Source organism: Pestalotiopsis fici, assembly GCF_000516985.1.
Source record: "Pestalotiopsis fici W106-1 unplaced genomic scaffold PFICI_Scf_2, whole genome shotgun sequence".
Classification (NCBI taxonomy): domain Eukaryota; kingdom Fungi; phylum Ascomycota; class Sordariomycetes; order Amphisphaeriales; family Sporocadaceae; genus Pestalotiopsis; species Pestalotiopsis fici.
In genome coordinates this window covers 6,288,498-6,306,703 of record NW_006917092.1, presented here as the reverse complement: position 1 = coordinate 6,306,703, position 18,206 = coordinate 6,288,498, and the positions used below count along the sequence as shown (strand labels likewise).

General features: G+C 47.8%; 7 protein-coding genes across 7 annotated transcripts; 4 read left to right on the top strand and 3 right to left on the bottom strand.

Moving 5' to 3' along the window:
• Positions 1-1,284: 1,284 nt before the first annotated feature.
• Positions 1,285-2,970, top strand: PFICI_04095 (uncharacterized protein; the record flags this gene model as incomplete). Its single annotated transcript, XM_007832676.1, has 1 exon — positions 1,285-2,970. The coding sequence occupies one exon, from the start codon at positions 1,285-1,287 to the stop codon at positions 2,968-2,970; it is 1,686 nt and encodes a 561-aa protein (XP_007830867.1).
• A 3,055-nt stretch (positions 2,971-6,025) lies between these two features.
• On the top strand, positions 6,026-7,408 carry PFICI_04094 (uncharacterized protein; the record flags this gene model as incomplete). Its single annotated transcript, XM_007832675.1, has 3 exons — positions 6,026-6,793; positions 6,857-7,047; positions 7,114-7,408. 3 exons carry the CDS (start codon positions 6,026-6,028, stop codon positions 7,406-7,408), a joined length of 1,254 nt encoding a protein of 417 aa, XP_007830866.1.
• A 334-nt stretch (positions 7,409-7,742) lies between these two features.
• Positions 7,743-8,729, bottom strand: PFICI_04093 (uncharacterized protein; the record flags this gene model as incomplete). Its single annotated transcript, XM_007832674.1, has 3 exons — positions 7,743-8,389; positions 8,438-8,616; positions 8,674-8,729. The coding sequence occupies 3 exons, from the start codon at positions 8,727-8,729 to the stop codon at positions 7,743-7,745; spliced, it is 882 nt and encodes a 293-aa protein (XP_007830865.1).
• Positions 8,730-8,763: 34 nt separating this feature from the next.
• PFICI_04092 (uncharacterized protein) lies at positions 8,764-9,801 on the bottom strand (the record flags this gene model as incomplete). Its single annotated transcript, XM_007832673.1, has 2 exons — positions 8,764-9,465; positions 9,520-9,801. The coding sequence occupies 2 exons, from the start codon at positions 9,799-9,801 to the stop codon at positions 8,764-8,766; spliced, it is 984 nt and encodes a 327-aa protein (XP_007830864.1).
• A 603-nt stretch (positions 9,802-10,404) lies between these two features.
• Positions 10,405-12,038, top strand: PFICI_04091 (uncharacterized protein; the record flags this gene model as incomplete). The annotated part of the gene is made up of 2 exons (XM_007832672.1): positions 10,405-10,533; positions 10,626-12,038. 2 exons carry the CDS (start codon positions 10,405-10,407, stop codon positions 12,036-12,038), a joined length of 1,542 nt encoding a protein of 513 aa, XP_007830863.1.
• A 3,339-nt stretch (positions 12,039-15,377) lies between these two features.
• On the top strand, positions 15,378-16,532 carry PFICI_04090 (aryl-alcohol dehydrogenase AAD14; the record flags this gene model as incomplete). Its single annotated transcript, XM_007832671.1, has 1 exon — positions 15,378-16,532. One exon carries the CDS (start codon positions 15,378-15,380, stop codon positions 16,530-16,532), a length of 1,155 nt encoding a protein of 384 aa, XP_007830862.1.
• An 855-nt stretch (positions 16,533-17,387) lies between these two features.
• PFICI_04089 (uncharacterized protein) lies at positions 17,388-17,738 on the bottom strand (the record flags this gene model as incomplete). The annotated part of the gene is made up of 1 exon (XM_007832670.1): positions 17,388-17,738. The coding sequence occupies one exon, from the start codon at positions 17,736-17,738 to the stop codon at positions 17,388-17,390; it is 351 nt and encodes a 116-aa protein (XP_007830861.1).
• Positions 17,739-18,206: the final 468 nt, after the last annotated feature.

Genomic DNA, 18,206 nt, shown 5'->3' with positions numbered 1-18,206 from the left:
GCATGACACTAGATCTGGAAGGTCATTCTTACACATCGCCTCGCGATGCTTCTGGTATGTTATCTCCACTCAAGAGTTTACGTGTCGAGGTACTTTCACTCACGCACTCGCTGGATTTTTGGGGCACCAATGAGATGCCGCCAGCTGCTGCATCTCCAGCACAGCCCTGGTAAGTCATGGTCTCCTGATTGGCGGCCCAAAATGTATTGAAATGGGGACGATTGTCAAAAAGGCACTTACCAAGGCTGATTTTGAGGGACACAAATCATAGCTCAGTGCTCATGAAAATATCCGCGTCTCGTATGCACATTCGGTGAGACCATGCAATTCTGCAACTGGCGAAACGATCTTGGGCCACTAATCATGATTCTATCTTGTCTTGAGGGGCTACCTACTGCGATGCACCATCCGGCATCCAAGTGCAGGTTTTCCAGGGGCACTAACTGGTGAGATTGCGACAGATGATTTCCATCTGGGCCACCAATAAAATCATAGCTTTGCTTAACGCTATTAGAAAAAAAGAAGTTGTTCTCTGATGGAAAAAAAGGATGCCAAATATATATGCTCAAGTAACAGCTCGAAAGAAAGTAGCAGATTTGTTTTTATTCCATAAATTGAAAATCGACCAACACGCAATTTGTCCTCGTTTTAGCAAGTCCTTGATATGGAGCCCGAAAAGTCGGCCAAGAAGACTGCAAATGATAGGATTCCCAATTGACTTGTTGGATAGAAGATCCCTGATGATGCAGCGAGACTACAGCCAATCTGACCAATCTATAGCACACAGCTTGTTGCCCCTCGAACGGTTCATTCTACAATCACAGTCAGACGAGCCCTGGACGCATATCAAGCCTGCAAAAACGCCCAATGTCGCATTGGGCGCCTGCATTTTACATTCTCCGCAACCAGCCTCACGATGTGCGCACAGTGCATCAAGCCAATGGAGCATTGCAGCAACACAGGGATCAGCCGATGGGGAGACTGGAGGGTCATCTACTCAATAAATGCACAATCTGCGTGGCAATGCATGCATCAAGATGTACCTGTACGTGGTGGAGCGACCGGCCCCCAGGTTGCAATAATCTCCCCCGACCCTTGAAAAGAAGGCTACCCTCAAACATGAATAACATTTTACCTCTCTTCCAGAATTCGTTCCAACATAATATAGCTGCACTGTATATCATACAAATATCACCTTTCAGCTTTTCAAGTACATGTGACTCGTGCTTTTGTCTTCACGACTTGCCTGCATTTCAGCAAGCAGAAATTTCTTTATACCACATTATGGGCGCCAACGATCGGGACCTAAGATCACTCCTTGTCACGGTGTTGGGAGAAGCTTTCGTGGTTTCGCATGCCAGGGATTCGAAGAAATATTACACCACCTTCGCAATCAAGGATGCGTCAACAGACGCGGATGAATGTCTTGAAGCCCACGTTTTTGACTTCAGTGAAAAGAACAGCACCCATCGAAGGTTTCTAGAGAACAGGATACTTTCGAAATTACTCAAATTGGACGTCTTTGTCCAGGACTATTCAGGAGCGTTGTTCCGCGTTGTGATCTGTAGGCAAAAGGAGGACCGTACAGCTACACCTCGAGTGCTACGAATAGCCCGACCCAACACGGGAGCGGCCGAAGACGATTCCAACAAGCAACTCAGTACAGCAGCATCAAATGACCCGATAGTATTCGTCGCTCGCCTCTGTAATAATGCACTGCTTCTAAATCCACGAAGAAGCAGCTCTCAATTGCCGCCGTCTTTGGCAGAGATTGAGAGAACTCTGCAAGATGAAGTTCTATCGTCGTGGCCGAGCGACGGCAAAGTCAGTCGACCTCTGAAGCCTGATGGTGGTCAAGATCCCCTGGTAGAGTCTTCAGGATATGTCTTCGCACCGGAAAGGGCCCACGACCAGCAATCAAACATTGGTCAGAGGCGTACAGGCGGCCGACACCGACTAACACCGAGAGACCGAAGAAAACACTTTGTGGTCGACCTAGCAACGCTTATTGCAAAAGACGGGCTCGTTGACAAATCCTTGTCTAATTCGATGCGCGAGCCCGGTTTAGGGTTCTGTATAAGGCATCTTACTCTGCCGATACTCGATGTGCATCTTCCTCTGTGCGAGAAGAAGGTCATGGCCGAGAAGTCTCGCTGTTGGGCAAAGTATTTGCAAAGGATCCAACAGCAGCTGCCTTTATTACTGAAAGCAGCGGCTCTGGAGCAGAAGAAGACTTGGGCCTCGGCTATCCCGACCATCATCACAATTTTCGAGGCGACTTCGAAATCAGGCATATTCCATGAACTGTCATTGGATCGTATTGGAACGCAGTCACTGGCCGCAAAGAAGGACCACCCCGATGCTGATCTACACAGCAGTGAAACTAGTGCGGAAAAATCAAGTGAGAAACAAGAATGGAAAGCGTACTTGAACTATGTGATGTCAGCGAGTTTCACTCGCCCAAGAACCACCTCAATTCAGTGCGCAATAGACATACTGCCCCTTGAAGCTGACAAGCCGGAGCACACAGATCTTGCCTGGCGCAAGATTCTTGTCTGGCTGGGTATGATTCACATTCACCATCGCATGAACATATGGGCTATGACCAAGCCATCCGACCTCACTCGAGACCGGCCACACGGGCAAGATCTCAGGAACCTGATCCAGACTTATACAATGACTCAATTAGTCATCGGGGTACAGCCAATCGTCGACCGCATGGTCCGACTTGCCGAAGAGGTTGCGGCTAATTGGGAAAGAGTCGTGAATGGCCAAGACATCAGGGACGATAATTCCGTACCATGCGATATATTCAAGCCGCTGTGGCATTTGCGATCGAGGAATCTACTGGAGACACCAACAGTCATTCGGGGAACGGCGCTCCGTACCGATGAGGTGGAAGGGAATCATCCAGGTTGGAGATCTGGAAATTATGAGGACTTGTCGTTGTCTGGATCCGCAGATTCCTGAAGGTGGAAGTGTTGTTTCCGTGAGTTCTATTGTAGCCCCTGCCCCATTCTTACGTGCCATTACACGCTTGTGCTGACGGGGCTCAATTCCAGGTCATGAGCTGACTATCCGACCAGTGGTGTTCCATCAAGAATGATTCGTTTAACGCAAACAGTGGGAAGAGGTACATAATCGATTAGAATGATCTGTGCTCCAAAGTTTGCTTTGCAAAATCGAGGAAGTGGGAGGCTTAAGACACGGGATGAGTTGGCCCTGTCAATTAACTAGGTAAAAGTCAGGCATGGATTCCTGAAGACGTCCTCAGATTATTTGATCGCCAGTGTATATACTGCAAGTGTATAGTTGATTGGGGGTGGCAGAGTAAGTCTTGGCCAATATTTAAAGAAACCTACGATCCTGGCGTCTTGGCGTGTTGTTTGCCCACATCTCGATACAGCAGAGCCAAGAAGCTCGGCGTCCCCAGGGCCTTATAGGTAATACAGCTGTGACGTCAGACAACAAATGAACATAAACCAACACTCAGCTAACATAACGAGGTGTAACATGTTATTAAGTTGAAGTTCCTCCGGAGTTCTCGCACGGGATTTGAATTCATAGTGGCATCTCTTATTCAACTATCGCGCAATTCGTGTCACTCAAGAATCGGCAAAACCTCTCCAATTCAATTCACAAGACCCACCAACCACAATCCAAAATGAACAGCTTCAGCAACTCAACAAGTCTTTACAACCACTCAGAACCCATTCTACAATTTCCAGAGTCTGGGAAGTGCAGTCTCTTGACTGGGAACGATCGCGACAATATCACTCTCTCCATCTTTCAGCCCTGCTGCAGCAATGCGACCGCAGTAGGCTGGGAGCGATCTACGTGCACCTGCGATGGAAGTTGCGAAACATGTCTTGTGCAACATGCGGAAGAATTCAAGTTGATTTCTGCAGTGTGCAACACTCAGACTTCGGATGGCGCTGGATCCAAGACGACAGTGACGGGAACGGGGTTGTTGTTGCTGGCAGTTGCACCTCTGATTATACAGACACTGCTGTAAATGGGCCAGGCTGTTGGGGCAATTGGTGAGGATTGGCTGCTAGTGCACAAAGGACTCTGTCAGATGATAGACATAGGTGGAAAGGATAATCGTGCTTCTGCGCTTGTCTTGTAAGCCAAGTTGTGTCGAAACACGTAGATGCTCAATAGGAACCAGCGCGTCAATTCCAGAATCTCTAGCTTGCGTTCATCTACTCGTGCTACTACAAATACACTGAGCTCTTGTGAAATTCTTTTGGAATCATTCTCTTCATTGTTGAAAATGACGATCTTGAATCAATCAGGCAAAGCTGAACCCACTTACGCCTAGGGCCCCTGGAAGAATCATATGACTTGAAGCGCACGCCAAGCAAATAATCCGGGGGGCAGTCAAGCGCATTCGAGACAGGGCAAGCTGTTTGGAAAAATCCTTCTGGTGGAGGTTTCTCCATCTGGGACAGCGGGTCCTGTTCGCCCTTACTGCCAAGGAAATCCGTTTCTCGCGCACGTTTTCCAGCTGTGTAGATCACATCTCAATCTGTTGATGAGATAAGCTCGAATTTTAGCTCAAGGCGATCTAATGAGAGTACTTTGACTTGGATATTGCGGTGTTTGGTCCTGGGCGCATTTCAATTGCTGGATAACATGTATGAGATATACATGAACACCGGCTTTCCTATGTGTTTGAACTTCTCATGCGGTCGCTCAAACTAATAAGAGTCGCGAACAGCACCTTGGGAAACAAATACAACGGATGTTGCTTCGGGCCGCAAAACATCGGGTGATCGGGAATCATCTTTAATCTTCAGCGGAGATGTGAGGATCAATGAGCATCGTTCGCCAGCAGATGATATGATCCATCATCCTGTAACTCCTATTCTGCTGGGATATTCACATTGGTACTAAGCCAGCCCCGTAAAGCATATACAACTGTATCGGAGAGAAGAATAGTACCTATTTTTATGATTGCCTAATATAATTTGCTGCGTCATAGTTCTTCTGAGATAGATAATCCCGTTCCTTGCAGAATTGCGCCCTCTCCAGGCGTGCCATCCTACACTAGTATCTATGAAGATGCCAAGAAGACAGTACCTGGCAAGCATTTGTATAATGCCCTGTAGCCGTGCAGAACTGACCGAGTCTGGGGTGACTGTGTTTTATTGGGCCACCGATCCTGTGGGGTGGTGATCTGACAAAATGAAGCTATAGACGCCTACTCGTCATGCGACAGCCATTGGAAGCAAAGACTTTACGACAGTCGTCTTGTCAAAATCTTGAAGAGCCAAGGATTGGCTTTCCAGGCAAGCAGCTGTAAGAATCTAGTGATTAGCCAGGAAATGCGTCAGTAGTAAGATCCAGTGAATATCGCAGCATGGCTGTTTGTATCAAGAGACCAAAGGCCACTGCTAGACTAGGTTCAATGAGATCCCAGGAAAACGGCGCATCTAACAATACACCTTCAGCTGCCACCGTCGAACATGATGCTTCATATTCCTGATCATGGATCAATCGGCAATTTCCGGCCGTATTCGTCGAGGCTTCTACTACTCCGCCGCCAGTCAAGTTGCCAAGCTGCGCTGGCTGATTCTTACAATCCTATCTCGTGATATAGCGACTTGGCGTTTACATTTGGTCACCCTTTTAGAAACATCCCACGAGGCTTAGTTGGAATATGTCTTCAAAAGGTACAAGATCAACAGTCGTTCAGAAGGTCGTCCAGAAATATCTTCACATACGTCAGAATAGCAACAATCTTTGGCAGTAAACATCAACATGCATCGCGATCTTCCACCCACGAGGAGACGGATAAGCGTATAAGTGTTAACTATAAAGCCCTTCACATGTTTGAGATCGTAGTGTATAGAAATATTTCATCACAACATAATCTTCAGCGCCAACCAGCACCCAAAACCTCTTTCACTACAATTCATTCCAGCCAAGGGAGCAAGGAGCATTATTTGCTTGACTAAAATCTTGTCACATATCCTCTCAATCATTGCAACATTTGTTCCAATTCTTCAACTTGGCCAAAATGCTTCCCAAGCTTTTCCTTGCTGGAGCCTTTGCCTCGCAGGTCTTGGCCTCCCGTCTCCCGATATGGCAGAGGGACGGAGGTATCGAGAGCTACCAAGGACCAGGAAAATTCGTCCGGGACCTGAAAAGTCGTAGCACTGCCCCTTCTCTGCGCCCACGGACCAGCGACTTGCACACTAGAGATGTTGACCAAGACAAGGCTGAGAAGCTTCTTGGTCCGGATAGCATAGTAGACTGTCCACCCAATGGTCTAACAGACTGGGTCAGTGCTGTTGGTGCTGCAACCCTATTCATCAGCAGTCTCGGAGGCGCCCCTGTCACTATCCAGCCAGGAGCCTGTTTTCACCAAGAGGTCGAGCAGACCATGGCTCAAGTGTGCAACAAGGGCACCAGCCCCGTCGAGGTCACGCCCGCGCAGGCCGCAGTCGGTTTCGATGTCATTGAAGAGACCTGCACCAGCCAAAAGTCCTCTGGCACAATTCGCACTTCTGCCGGCGTTCAGTATGCCATCTACGCCAAGGTCCCCATTAGCGGTCGCAAAGTAGACAAGCGTGGTAGACCGGTCAAGCGTTGCCTCGACTCGGGGACACAAGAAGTTACCGGGTGCGAGGACACTGTCTGCAGCCCTGCTATTGAGATGAACGGGAGCGGCGACTGCCCCAATGTTGGCAACGACGAGACGGACGGGTGCTCCTACTACTGCGAGGTCAAGGCGGCCAAGTACTACGGAGTAGCAGAGGTGTATGACGATACAAGGTACTGTGCTGTAAGTTATCGCCGTCCAAGTTGAGTGCTGGATTCGACGGGTATACTGATATCATGTGACCAGGGCAATGACTGCTACCTTGAGGAAGGCGAATCCTTCACGGTTGAAAAGTCGTTGTCAGTCAGCTTTGGCCTGGAGGGAGAAGGTCCCTTGGAATCCGTTCTCAGTGCCGGCATCAGCTTCGGAATCGCTGTCTCGGAAACGACCTCCATTACCCAGGGTTTCAACTTTGGTGAGGGTGCTTGTGGTTGGTGGTAAGTGAACTCGATGAACATGTTTATTGATGGCGAATCAGACCAATTGGACTAACTCTCGCATAGGTACAAGGCTCCAGTGATGTTGCACAGCTGCGGCACTTTGTCAGAGTACGAACCAAACTTTACAGGCGGAGAATTCGGACCCCTTGTGTGCTTGAAGGATGCGCCGTTCTCCAAGACGACCGCCAATGCCTGCAGTGACATTCAAGCCACGTCCATCAACAGCGACGATGCAGACGTGCTGGTTATTCCCAAGTGGGTCAACTGTGGCGATAGGTCTGATGTTCCTGATGATCAGAACTCGGACGCATGGAAGGACTGCTACAGTGGTCAAAATGATGAAGTTCATTCCTGCTAATCATGTCTTCTCGGACTGGATGTATTTGTAAATATGGGATTTCTTTTTTCAGTCACGTTTTGTTGGTTTTGGATTGGAGAATCTTGTGTAGCGGGTGTCAATTAAATATATGAATAAGCTGATACAATCAATGCTCTCCGCCATTTCCCACCAAGATCTTGCGCTTTTCAGACAAACTTCTATGCGAATTCAAAGTGTCTACTCTGTACATGATTGCTATCAATTCTCAATAGGGTGGCGGCAACCAGTGCATTAGTGCCTACCTAGGCGCTGGAGTGGATGATGCAGCGAAAGAAAGCCTAGAACCCCCCTGGCATAGCTGAAAACAACACTACTATGGGGCGGGACCTCGGGTGACGAACCTTAATAGCTCTTTAATGGATGCCATGGTTGCCCCATAGCCTCTGAAAACCTGCTGGAAATATAGAAGCCTGTCCTGCACTTGCCTGCTCGTGTGTTCCGCCCCCAATTGTTGCCGTGGCTGGTGTACCTCTGAGCGCTCTGAGCGGAGTTTTCTTAGCATCAATCGTTGCCTTGATGCAGTGATTCTGTCCTCGGGTTCCGGTACAAAGCGACCATGCTGAGCCAGAATACTTGATAGGCTACAAAGGTTGATCTCTATCGTTTCTGCTATCACGGTGGCATTGCGCCAGAGATTGTACAGTGTCATTTCGTGAGGCACATATCGCCCAGGACTGACCAAAAGCTCTTTCGACTGTTGAATCTCATGGCATGCACGACTTTGCAGGCGACTGATGACACCAAATATCCTGGGGTAAACCCAAAAGGGATCATTGGAGGCCTTGACATTCTGTGAAAGCTCATGGGCAAACTGGTCTGATAGTGTCGCATTTTCCGAGAAGATGGCTACTATTGATCGCTTTCGTCGAGTGGACCAATGTGTAAAGATTTCAATGGTTTCCCACTTGTATCCCTCGCCAATGTTCTTTGCATCTTTAATGGACGAACGTAACCATGAGACTACCATGCATTAGTGATAAGAGATGAGTATCGACATGGGACATTTACCATGGGCGAGTGAGTCACCATCTTCATCAGTCAGTTCCTCACATCCGAAATATCCTGCAGACGATAGCCCCGGTTCGTTGCTCAAGAATTCATCCCACCAGTGGCCGGGAGCTCCGAGGGCTTGTACAAAAAGCTCTTGACAAGTGTCACATTTACGCACGATTGTGAGAGGGACGATACTGAAAGAATTAGAGTTAGTAGTGAAGACTCCAGTAAGTTTCAATTGGGTAACAAACATTATACCAATATCATCGATTTGAGGTAGGATATTCTCGATTACATCCACATTCATATTCAGCCCTGCGTCGGTGTGTAAAGACACTTTTTCATTTCGCCAAGTGCCGTCTGGCGACCCGGACGATTAGCATTTGGGTTACGGAGTAGGGAGGGGACCAACCTTGAACGCGTCTGATCGATGTCAGAGGATGCACACGAAGGCTACCAGAAATGGAGCTCGAGAGATTTTTATTGCTAGGATGCTGTTTCTCTTTCCATTCCTGGAGCGACGATTTGTTGGCCGAGGCTGGTGTCGAAGCAAGGAACGCGCCCTTATGACCCTCTTTCGTTGCTGATACATGCGTCTGCGATGCCTGCTTGGTTTGAGAGGGCCCGTCTTTGGCGACTGTCGTCACATTCGTGGCATCTTTTGGAAGTGATATATCCTCGTTTGAAGATTTATCCACGGCGTCGCCGTTCCCTTCAGATTGGATACGCTCTGTCGCAGTGCAGTCGTCTTGGTGAAGATCAAAGGCATATGAGGGGAACCAATTTCGACACTTCGGACATTGCTCATCACCAGACTTGTATGAAGCATTGCCCGTGGATACCGTCGATATAGCATCCGTTTCAGTAGCCTGGGATCTGTTTCTGATCCAGTTATACATATCGGCTTCGGAACCCCTGCCTTTGACTGCCAAACTCATCTTGATGGCGTTCTGAAGCTTGGCCAGCTCATGGAGGTGTCGATTCAACCGATCACATCCACCCTCGATATTCTTTTGCGCTTCATCAATCGCGTCCAGAGATACCTATCTATGGTGTCAGTAGGTCATGATCCAGGAAATCGCATGCGTTGGAGATACCTGTGGTCTGGCTTTTACCGCTTCAAGTGCCATATTCCTAAGATCACAGAATCCTTTGAAAACGCATTTCTGCTCCTTGAATATTTCAGAGAAAAGCAGTTCGAGAGCATCGATAAGACTTGTGTCCTTGTCCTTGTTAAGAGCCGCAAGATCATCTTTCTGAATTCCGCAATCGTGGGCCCAAATGGCGAGGCGAAGCTTGCGTTCTTGAACCATTTTCTGAAGCACTCGTACTCTTGTTCGTGTAAACGTGTATTCTACTTGGGCGGCACTTTCGGCCATCTGGAGACAACGACCCAGATTTTCCATACATCTGTTGCATTGTTCATCCAGGTCCAAACTGTAATGAATTTCTTCGAGCTCGATTGTGTTGCCTACTGGTATGATGGATCAGCAAATCACCTCCCACATAATCGCTAGCTTATGCTAGAGCCTAGTGCCTACCTGGAATGCTCAATGTTTCCTCTAGAACATCCGCGTCCCCTTTACGGTACTCCAGCAGCTCCATGGCAATGACTGTGTTAATACTCAAATTACGGAAAGGGTGAGCGGCTTCGATGTCGCGCTATTATCGAGATGAGAAATTTAAGTTGTTAAAGCAGGCACATGTGATGATAAAGCAGGCTGAGTGGCTGATGTGATCCAAGTTCTGGCGGGGTACGGATTATCTCTGCTCATGCATCTCTCAAGGATGCCTGTCGGTCCATATTGGCCAACCAGCTCAGCCTGATGGTCTCCAGGCGAACCAGTGTCGTACACCACATGCGGGGTTTTGTGCCTCATCAGAGCACGGGTATCATTCTGGGGAAAGCATAATCTCATTGAAATTGAGAAGCGGTCCATTCTGACAAGTCGCCTATAGCGCTGGAACAATCGACAATCGACATGGCCACAATCGGTGGAGGGTTCGCAATCTGGACCGCTGTGGTGGGGTCCGTCACCGTTTTGAACACAGTCAAAGGCTGGATCCAGGAGCTGCGACAATTTCAAATCGAGGTCCGCAGGGGTGAACAAGTGAGTGAAAAAAATCGGTCGCCTTTATCAAAACTTTGTCTTCATCGACAAACGACTTGAAAATATTGTGGTGAAGCTAATGGGTCTATTAGACGTTGGACGAGCTCAAACTTGCCCTTGATACCAGCTCGGCAAACCTAGAGGCCTGGAGAGAGATGTGGGATATTAATAGGGATATTGACAAAGGCTATCCACGGGGACTCTGGGGCAGAACAGCAGCAAACACGATTGAAAGTCACCTGAGCTCTATACAGCGATTACACGGAGAGGTTGAAAATATTCTCAATACTCACCGCGGGCGCAAGCCAGCCAAAATACTCAAGCTTGTCACAACTTCAGCACCAGACATTTTGAGAAAATTTGAAATCATTAATACGCAAATGTCTTCAGTCAAGAGTCTCTCCGATGCTGCATTCAAGAACAGGCATCAGGCAGAAATGGATGCCGCAAAATCAAAAGAGATACTAGGGTCAGCAAAGGAGATTATGTTCCTGAGAGCTATCTACGACTCGAGAATTCCATCCGGAGATTTCTATGACTCTTTTTGTGCTGCAAAAGCAAGATTGCCATCGCCCAATGCCAAGCTGGAAATGGATATATACCGACAGTATCTCGGCCCTTTGGACACGAGGTCAATGCTTCAACTTCAATACAACATCTACCTCCCTGTCGCATCCTTTTCATTCTATGATTTGGTTGTTGAAGGTCCTTTACCCATCGAGGCCGAGCCAACCTCGAGCTACAGTAGCTTTATCGAGGCCTGCCAGGAATCCAGGCTCAATACCGCGAGGCAATTCTTCAAGGTTGGTAATACCTGGTTCGGATCCAAGGAAAGTCGGGCAGCACCAGCTGTAGACAAATCCTTCCGACAACACGGCGACTTGTGGCTGCAACGATTAAAGCCCATCTCGTCTATCTTTTATAGTCTGACGACTACATACGATGACTTACCAGACCAGGACTTCCCCCTATCCGAACGTATAATGTTTGCCTTCAAGACAGCCGAGTACGGCTTTTTCTTTTGCGGAACAAATTGGATGGCCGACCTGAAAATCAGAAATGTCCATTCAGGGCGAGACGGACAACAAACGCGACACTTCTACCTCGAAACCAATGGAACACCACGCAGGACTCCACCAAATGGCCATAATGAGCGACGGCGAAATGCTCATCAATTTGCGAGGGACGCACTCCTAGTGGGCACCTTGATACTTCAAGCCGGCACTGGTCAGTTTGCCAGTTATTCGAGAAACCACAAAGGCGAGCATTCCTTCTGCATGCACCCCATCGCGACGCAGAACAATGCAGCTACCGAAACAAAAACTCTCAGTGAAGTTTGCATGCTGCTGCAAAGAGCCATCAGTGACGACTATGCCAAGGCAGTGGAGACGTGTGTACAATGCGGGGGCAAATGGCTACGCGACAGTAAAAATGAGTCTCTTAGTGCCGAAGATCTCTGCAACAAAATGCTGCAAGAGTATTATAATCATGTTTACCTACCGTGAGTTGTTGCTCCACGATGTTACTGACTATCTGCAGATTTCAATGCTGACACCGCAACGGCCCATAGACTTCGGTATCTGCACGAGTTAAAAGACGAACACGTAGGAGAATAGTATTTTGGAGGCCACTGGAGTGCCTAAATTTCCTCATGATGGCTGACCGGTCCCAGCTAGTGGTCGTCACTATCAATTCCTTTATTATTTCTCGCTATTCATCCATGAACCGACATCCATTTGTGCTCTTGCTTTTATGCCCTAGGCCCTGTTTTGGTTCGCTTTTTGTTGGCGGAGACTGCTGGGAGGGCTGTCGCTAAAACACAATGAAAGGTCTGGAGCAATGCCTTAAAAGGCACAGGCGCATAACTAAGAATTTAAAGATCGGTAATATCATCTCTATGTATTGTTCATTATCAAAGAAGTAATACTATCATAGATTTACGGTTTATATATATATATATATATATATATATATATATTGACAGCTTCATGTGCATGAAGATTATGCTTTGCTGAGCTCGAAAGTAAAACCTTCGCCGCTTGTAACACCACCGAGGCAAGTTCCCTTGTACTGATCCACCCTTGTCACGTCGATCAAACGCCTGTCACCGAGCAACATCAGATCAATGGCAGCAAAGCCAGATTAGGTATACAAGACGTGCATACCGACGAATAATGGCAAAGGTGCAGTAAGCCCTGAGTTAGCTATTGTCTGCTTTGCTATCCGAATACACAATCACTCTATTCCGCAGCCTGCTGGAGAGCGGCCCCTGACCAAAATTACAAGCAGCAAGTATTTTCAGCACACCGATATACTCCACCCTGAACACTAAACGTGGCTCTCTATCCGAGATTTGCTGCACTTTCAGTTAGTGCGCAAGTGTTCTATCTCAGCTCTACTAAGTACTTCTGAGATTTCGTCTGCCAACTTTGCTGAGTATCATTGTCGCCTCGATGATACGGGCGCTTAGCATGAATGCAAAGCTTTCCCAGCCTCCGCACGCGTTCACATGTCCTTCCAGGCGTTTGAGGTGCGAGCCTTGACTCTGCCAACCGGCGGCGTCAAATCGTACGCGAATGGAATATGTTTTCTTTTTGGTGGACAGGTCATAAAGATAGCATTCATAATGTGTTCTGTTCTCCTGATGCCTCTGTCGGCGGAGTCGGTCGTACTCCAGTTGTGATGGTTTCGGGGGCTGCAAAAGGTTGTATACATTAGCTCAACATATCTTAAACTCCTGCAAAAACAGATTTCGCGCTGCTGGCACTTATGTTTTTCCTACCCAGTTATCCTAGTTATGAGTATTCTTTGGAGCTGGAAAAACGTTCAACGCGACAAGCGCAGCATTCATTTCGTTTCCCTGTGTTCCTTTAGGTACCCCTAAGGAAGGTTTGATGTATTGCTCTACACTGAAGGACGGCAAACCAATAGATGATCTCGGACGGATTTAGCGCGGACATGCAGTCTCTGCAATGGTAGGTAATTAAAGATTCTTTTCTCGTTTAAACCCAGTTGCTTGTAGACATCTACAACTCAAATGTTATCCTTGAATATGACAAGGATTAGTATACCTTTCCTCCACTCAAGCATAAGCCTACCTGCAGGTGACCAAAAGCCCCCCAATGATTGACTCGTCCATATCAGGCTTTCTGCTGTGCCTTAATTCCTTCAGTACCTCTGTTCCTTTGCTACCACGTTTGAGCTTAATATGGAGGTCTACCCTTGAAAGCTTCGTCATCGGCTAACGATTATCCAAAAGCCTTCGGGCCGGCACACGCTGCTGCGACGAGAGTGGGACTATGAACCTGTATAAGAAGTACTTTTATGATTGTGACAATGGGAACTTATTTACACAATTTTAATGATAACACTATGATACTTTAATATCGAGCTTGATACTTTGTTTTTGATTAGCAAAACGCCTCATTCCAAGCAGGTTTCAATTTGGTTCAACCCTGCCCTGTATGTCGGTCCGGAGATCAATGCGAGTCTGGGTGGTAGGATCCGAAAGGTGTACCCTTCGTCAACCCTACAAGGCTAAGATATGTATGAGCGTTGAAAACCCTGCATTCTTGGATCCCAAAAGCGCACGGGTAGCAAGAGCCGATAAAGATCACAGACGTAAGGTACTTCAAGCCATGCACCAATTCTGCGCCATGATCCAGCATGGGGCAGGGGGGGAATCGATTACAGCCCTTTGTTGAAGAGTATTCGTCGAAGAAACGCCCAGCGGTCAGGTTCGTGAGTAAGCAATCTATCCCATTGGGGAGTCATCCCGCAGTCGACCTCCTCGTAGAAGAGAACATGTCTGCACAGAGACAGTCACCGATAACAAGTGGAATTGTCATTCGCTCATGGTTCTCAACTTATGAATGTATTATTGTTGATAAAGGCAAAACCTGCATATTACATGCGGCTGTCGATGCACTACCACTTGAAAAGACCTTGCAGCAGATTTTTTCATGCGACGAGAATGACATCCAATCTCTTGCCCATGCTTCACATAGTGTTTCCTTTGTTCTATACCTTTCAACTTCTTCTTTGGGCTCAAATCCTACGAGGAGACGTCGGATAACACGGAGCATTCTGCTCTCGCCGCGTTGGTGCATCAATATTGATCAAGTGATGACCATGGTCTACCCAGAAAGTCTTTGAACGAGCTTTTTGCAAGGCAATGAATGATGGCGGTAGTGCCGGGGTTCTTGGGCAAATGTACACTACCACTTTCTAACATCATTACACGGCAACCGCAATGGTACAACTAGCAAGCGGCCATCTCAACCAAACCAGTGGATATAGATCCGGGCTGGAGAGAACTTTGCAAACTCGTGCAAAGTCGATGATAGAATTTTTGATGTCGCACAATTCATTATCCGCGCAAGATACTGTAATTTTTCAACGGAGATAAAGGGAAACTTGGATGCTACTCGGGCCGAGACGGATTAGATCGCTCGCGGTCCACTTCCAGATAGGGCATATACGTTATCAACGTGACCCCATTTCTGTACTGATCCTTCGATGTATGATAATCCTTCGACGGTGGGTGAGTGCTAGAACATGCTTACTTTGCCTCATTAATCCTCATGCATGGTGAAGCTCGGAGTTCTTTCTGTAGTATCTATGGCATCATGTGGTCTTGTTTGCAAAAATGGCGAGTGGATCATGTAAGTGCCCAACTGGATACTGTTGCGGCTATAACGGCCTCTAAAGATGTTATCACTAACTCCGATCAAAGTATATAACAGAACCTCAAAACCAGCATTTTCCGACTTAATGATCAATAAGTTCCCATCATTTCATCAATTCATTTCTCGTACAACCGAAAGCGCCATTACTCCCTAGCAATGGATGACCCAACGCCCATCACGCCCCCGACCGATCTTGGTCTCTACCGCATTCTTTCTCCCAAATGCGGTCTTCGCGTATCACCACTGCAACTGGGTGGCATGTCCATCGGTGATGCTTGGTCCGCGTTCATGGGTAGCATGAACAAGGAACAATCCTTTGAACTACTGGACGCGTACGTAGCTGCCGGTGGAAATTTCATCGACACTGCAAACAACTACCAAAATGAGCAGCCAGAACAATGGATCGGCGAGTGGATGGCAGCGCGTCAGAACCGCGATCAATTGGTCATTTCCACCAAATTCACCACCGAGTACAAGGCCCACGCCCTCGGCAGAGGCAAGACACCCAACCACTTTGGAAACCACCGGGGAAGCCTTCACATGAGCGTTCGTGATTCTCTTGCCAAGCTCCAGACCGACTGGATTGATATACTGTATCTGCATTGGTGGGACCATACTACATCCATTGAAGAAGTCATGGATGCCATGCATATACTGGTCGAGCAGGGCAAAGTTCTGTACTTGGGAATCTCTGACGCTCCTGCTTGGGTCGCCAGTGCTGTGAATACATACGCGGCCGCCCATGGCAAAAGCCCCTTTGTCATCTACCAGGGCCGTTGGAATGTCATGCTGCGCGACTTTGAACGCGACATCCTCCCGATGGCGCGCCATTTCGGCATGGCGCTCGCGCCTTGGGATGTTCTGGGCGGTGGCAAGCTCCAGAGCAAGCGCGAACTTGAAGCACGCAAGGCCAAGGGAGAAAGTCTGAGAAGCGTGTTCAGTGGGGATATGACGGCAAATCAAACCCAGGACGAAATTCGAATGAGTGAAGCATTGGCTCAAGTGGCATCTGAGCATGGCACCGAATCTGTCACGGCTGTAGCTTTGGCCTACATTATGAGCAAAGCGCCCAATGTCTTCCCTCTTGTCGGAGGGAGAAAGGTCCGATACCTGCACGACAACATTCAGGCTCTCAAGATTATACTCACCAGGGAGCAAATTGCACACCTGGAAAATGTGGTACACTTTAACCCGGGCTTTCCCAACAACTTTATTGGTGAAGATCCAAAAGTCACTGGCCAGGCCGGTTTTCTTCTTGCTTCCTCGGCTGCTTTGGCATTTGTTCCGTCACCAAAACCAATCGGCTACTAGTATTCCTATCCATCTAAAGTGCTTTATATCACTTTCTGAAGAGTTGGCCCAGCTCATTTGGCCTACATGAGGCAAAGGGATCTCTTATCTCGTTGGCGTGAGACTACAAATGTTGTCTCAAATGGTGCCTTTTCACAAGTATATTTGCTTGAATATTTCTTTTCTGTTAAATTATAGGAGAGTTCCGTTCGTTTGATACTCAGGTAGTCATGCTTATTGTGCCATTACGCGCATTTTCTCATCTTGTAGATGTCGGTGGTCAGTTAATAACAGTTTCTGCAATTAAGGAGCGAAAGTCATTAGCTGTTAGTTGCCGGACTGCATAACTATGACCCAATAGTTCATTGGTGTGAAATCTTGGCACCGAATGACCTCTCAGCCGCTATCCGGAATGGACACCAGAAACACACACCACCAAGTCAAAAGAGGCCCAGGCCAAGATGTATGGTAAACGCTGCGACCCCTGATAAGTTCAAATCTGAATATCCAATGAATTCACGTGAGTTGTAGAAATTATTGACATCAATCGATTCAAGGTGATGCATTGTAATCATGTTCATGTTTCTAGCCGCATTCCACAGCTGTGACTTGTTGAGCCACACGAGACAAAGGATGGTTGATGCCGCATCGCATCCACGTAATATAGGGCATCACGTCATCCGACCACATCCATCTACCACTTTAGATGAGATGGGACCTAGTGCCTCCTCCGAACCTCTGTGTCGCCAATTTGCGTCCGCACTTCATGCAGCTATGCTCGGCGTTTTTGAAGTGGTCCATTGAGTAGGGCAGGAAGGCAAAGATGCCAGTAGTAAAAAAGAAGAACGTTGCCATCCAGCTTGATAATATCCATCGTCAGCAACCCGTTCTCTGAAAATGACTTGGAACAATGAAGCTATCCCGTCTACCATGGAGAACATACTGTGTACCCTTGCCCGGGCGGTACTGGACGCTGGTCGGACCAACGCTACGACAGCCGGGGCATTCTGCCAGGGCCGCGAATCGCCCCAGTAGGGGAACGGGGACGACGTTGGCTGTCTTTTGTTGCGACTCGTGGTAGTGGTGGTGATGCTGGGAGCACGAGGGCGCCGGGCCGCTTCCGGGCTGGTAATGGCCGTTGCATTTCCAGGGCTCTTCATCTCGGCCGTACTCGAGGGCATATGGCGGCGTGGCAGCCGGAGCTTCGGACAAGCGGGTGGTAGACATGACGTCTTGAAGCAGTCAGAAGTTAATCAATGGCTGGTTGAGCTATAAATTGAGCAACAATTACATACCAAAATCTCCTTTAACCATATCAAACGAGCGTAGAAATCGTGTGCAGGTAATGGTGGTTCGTTAAAAGTGCCTAAACAATCAGAGAATCGATCAACAGAAAATCGGGAACGATTAACTTTAATATACTACTCAGTGTGTACATCTATGTATAGAAATAAGGATCTTTCTATCCCCGTCATTGGTCACTGGGTGTGTTGTGGAATATCCAAATCCCGAGACACAGCGGTTATGGTACACAACTGCAGATCCCTCACGCGGCAAGTTGAGTACTAGATAAACATATGCATCATTGATCGCTCTTCATGTCCATAGAATACGAGACTGACCCCGGTCTGGACAGTTGGTGCGCTGTCGCCAAGGTGAGTGTGCATGTTTTGATATTCTCAGGCAGCCGAATTC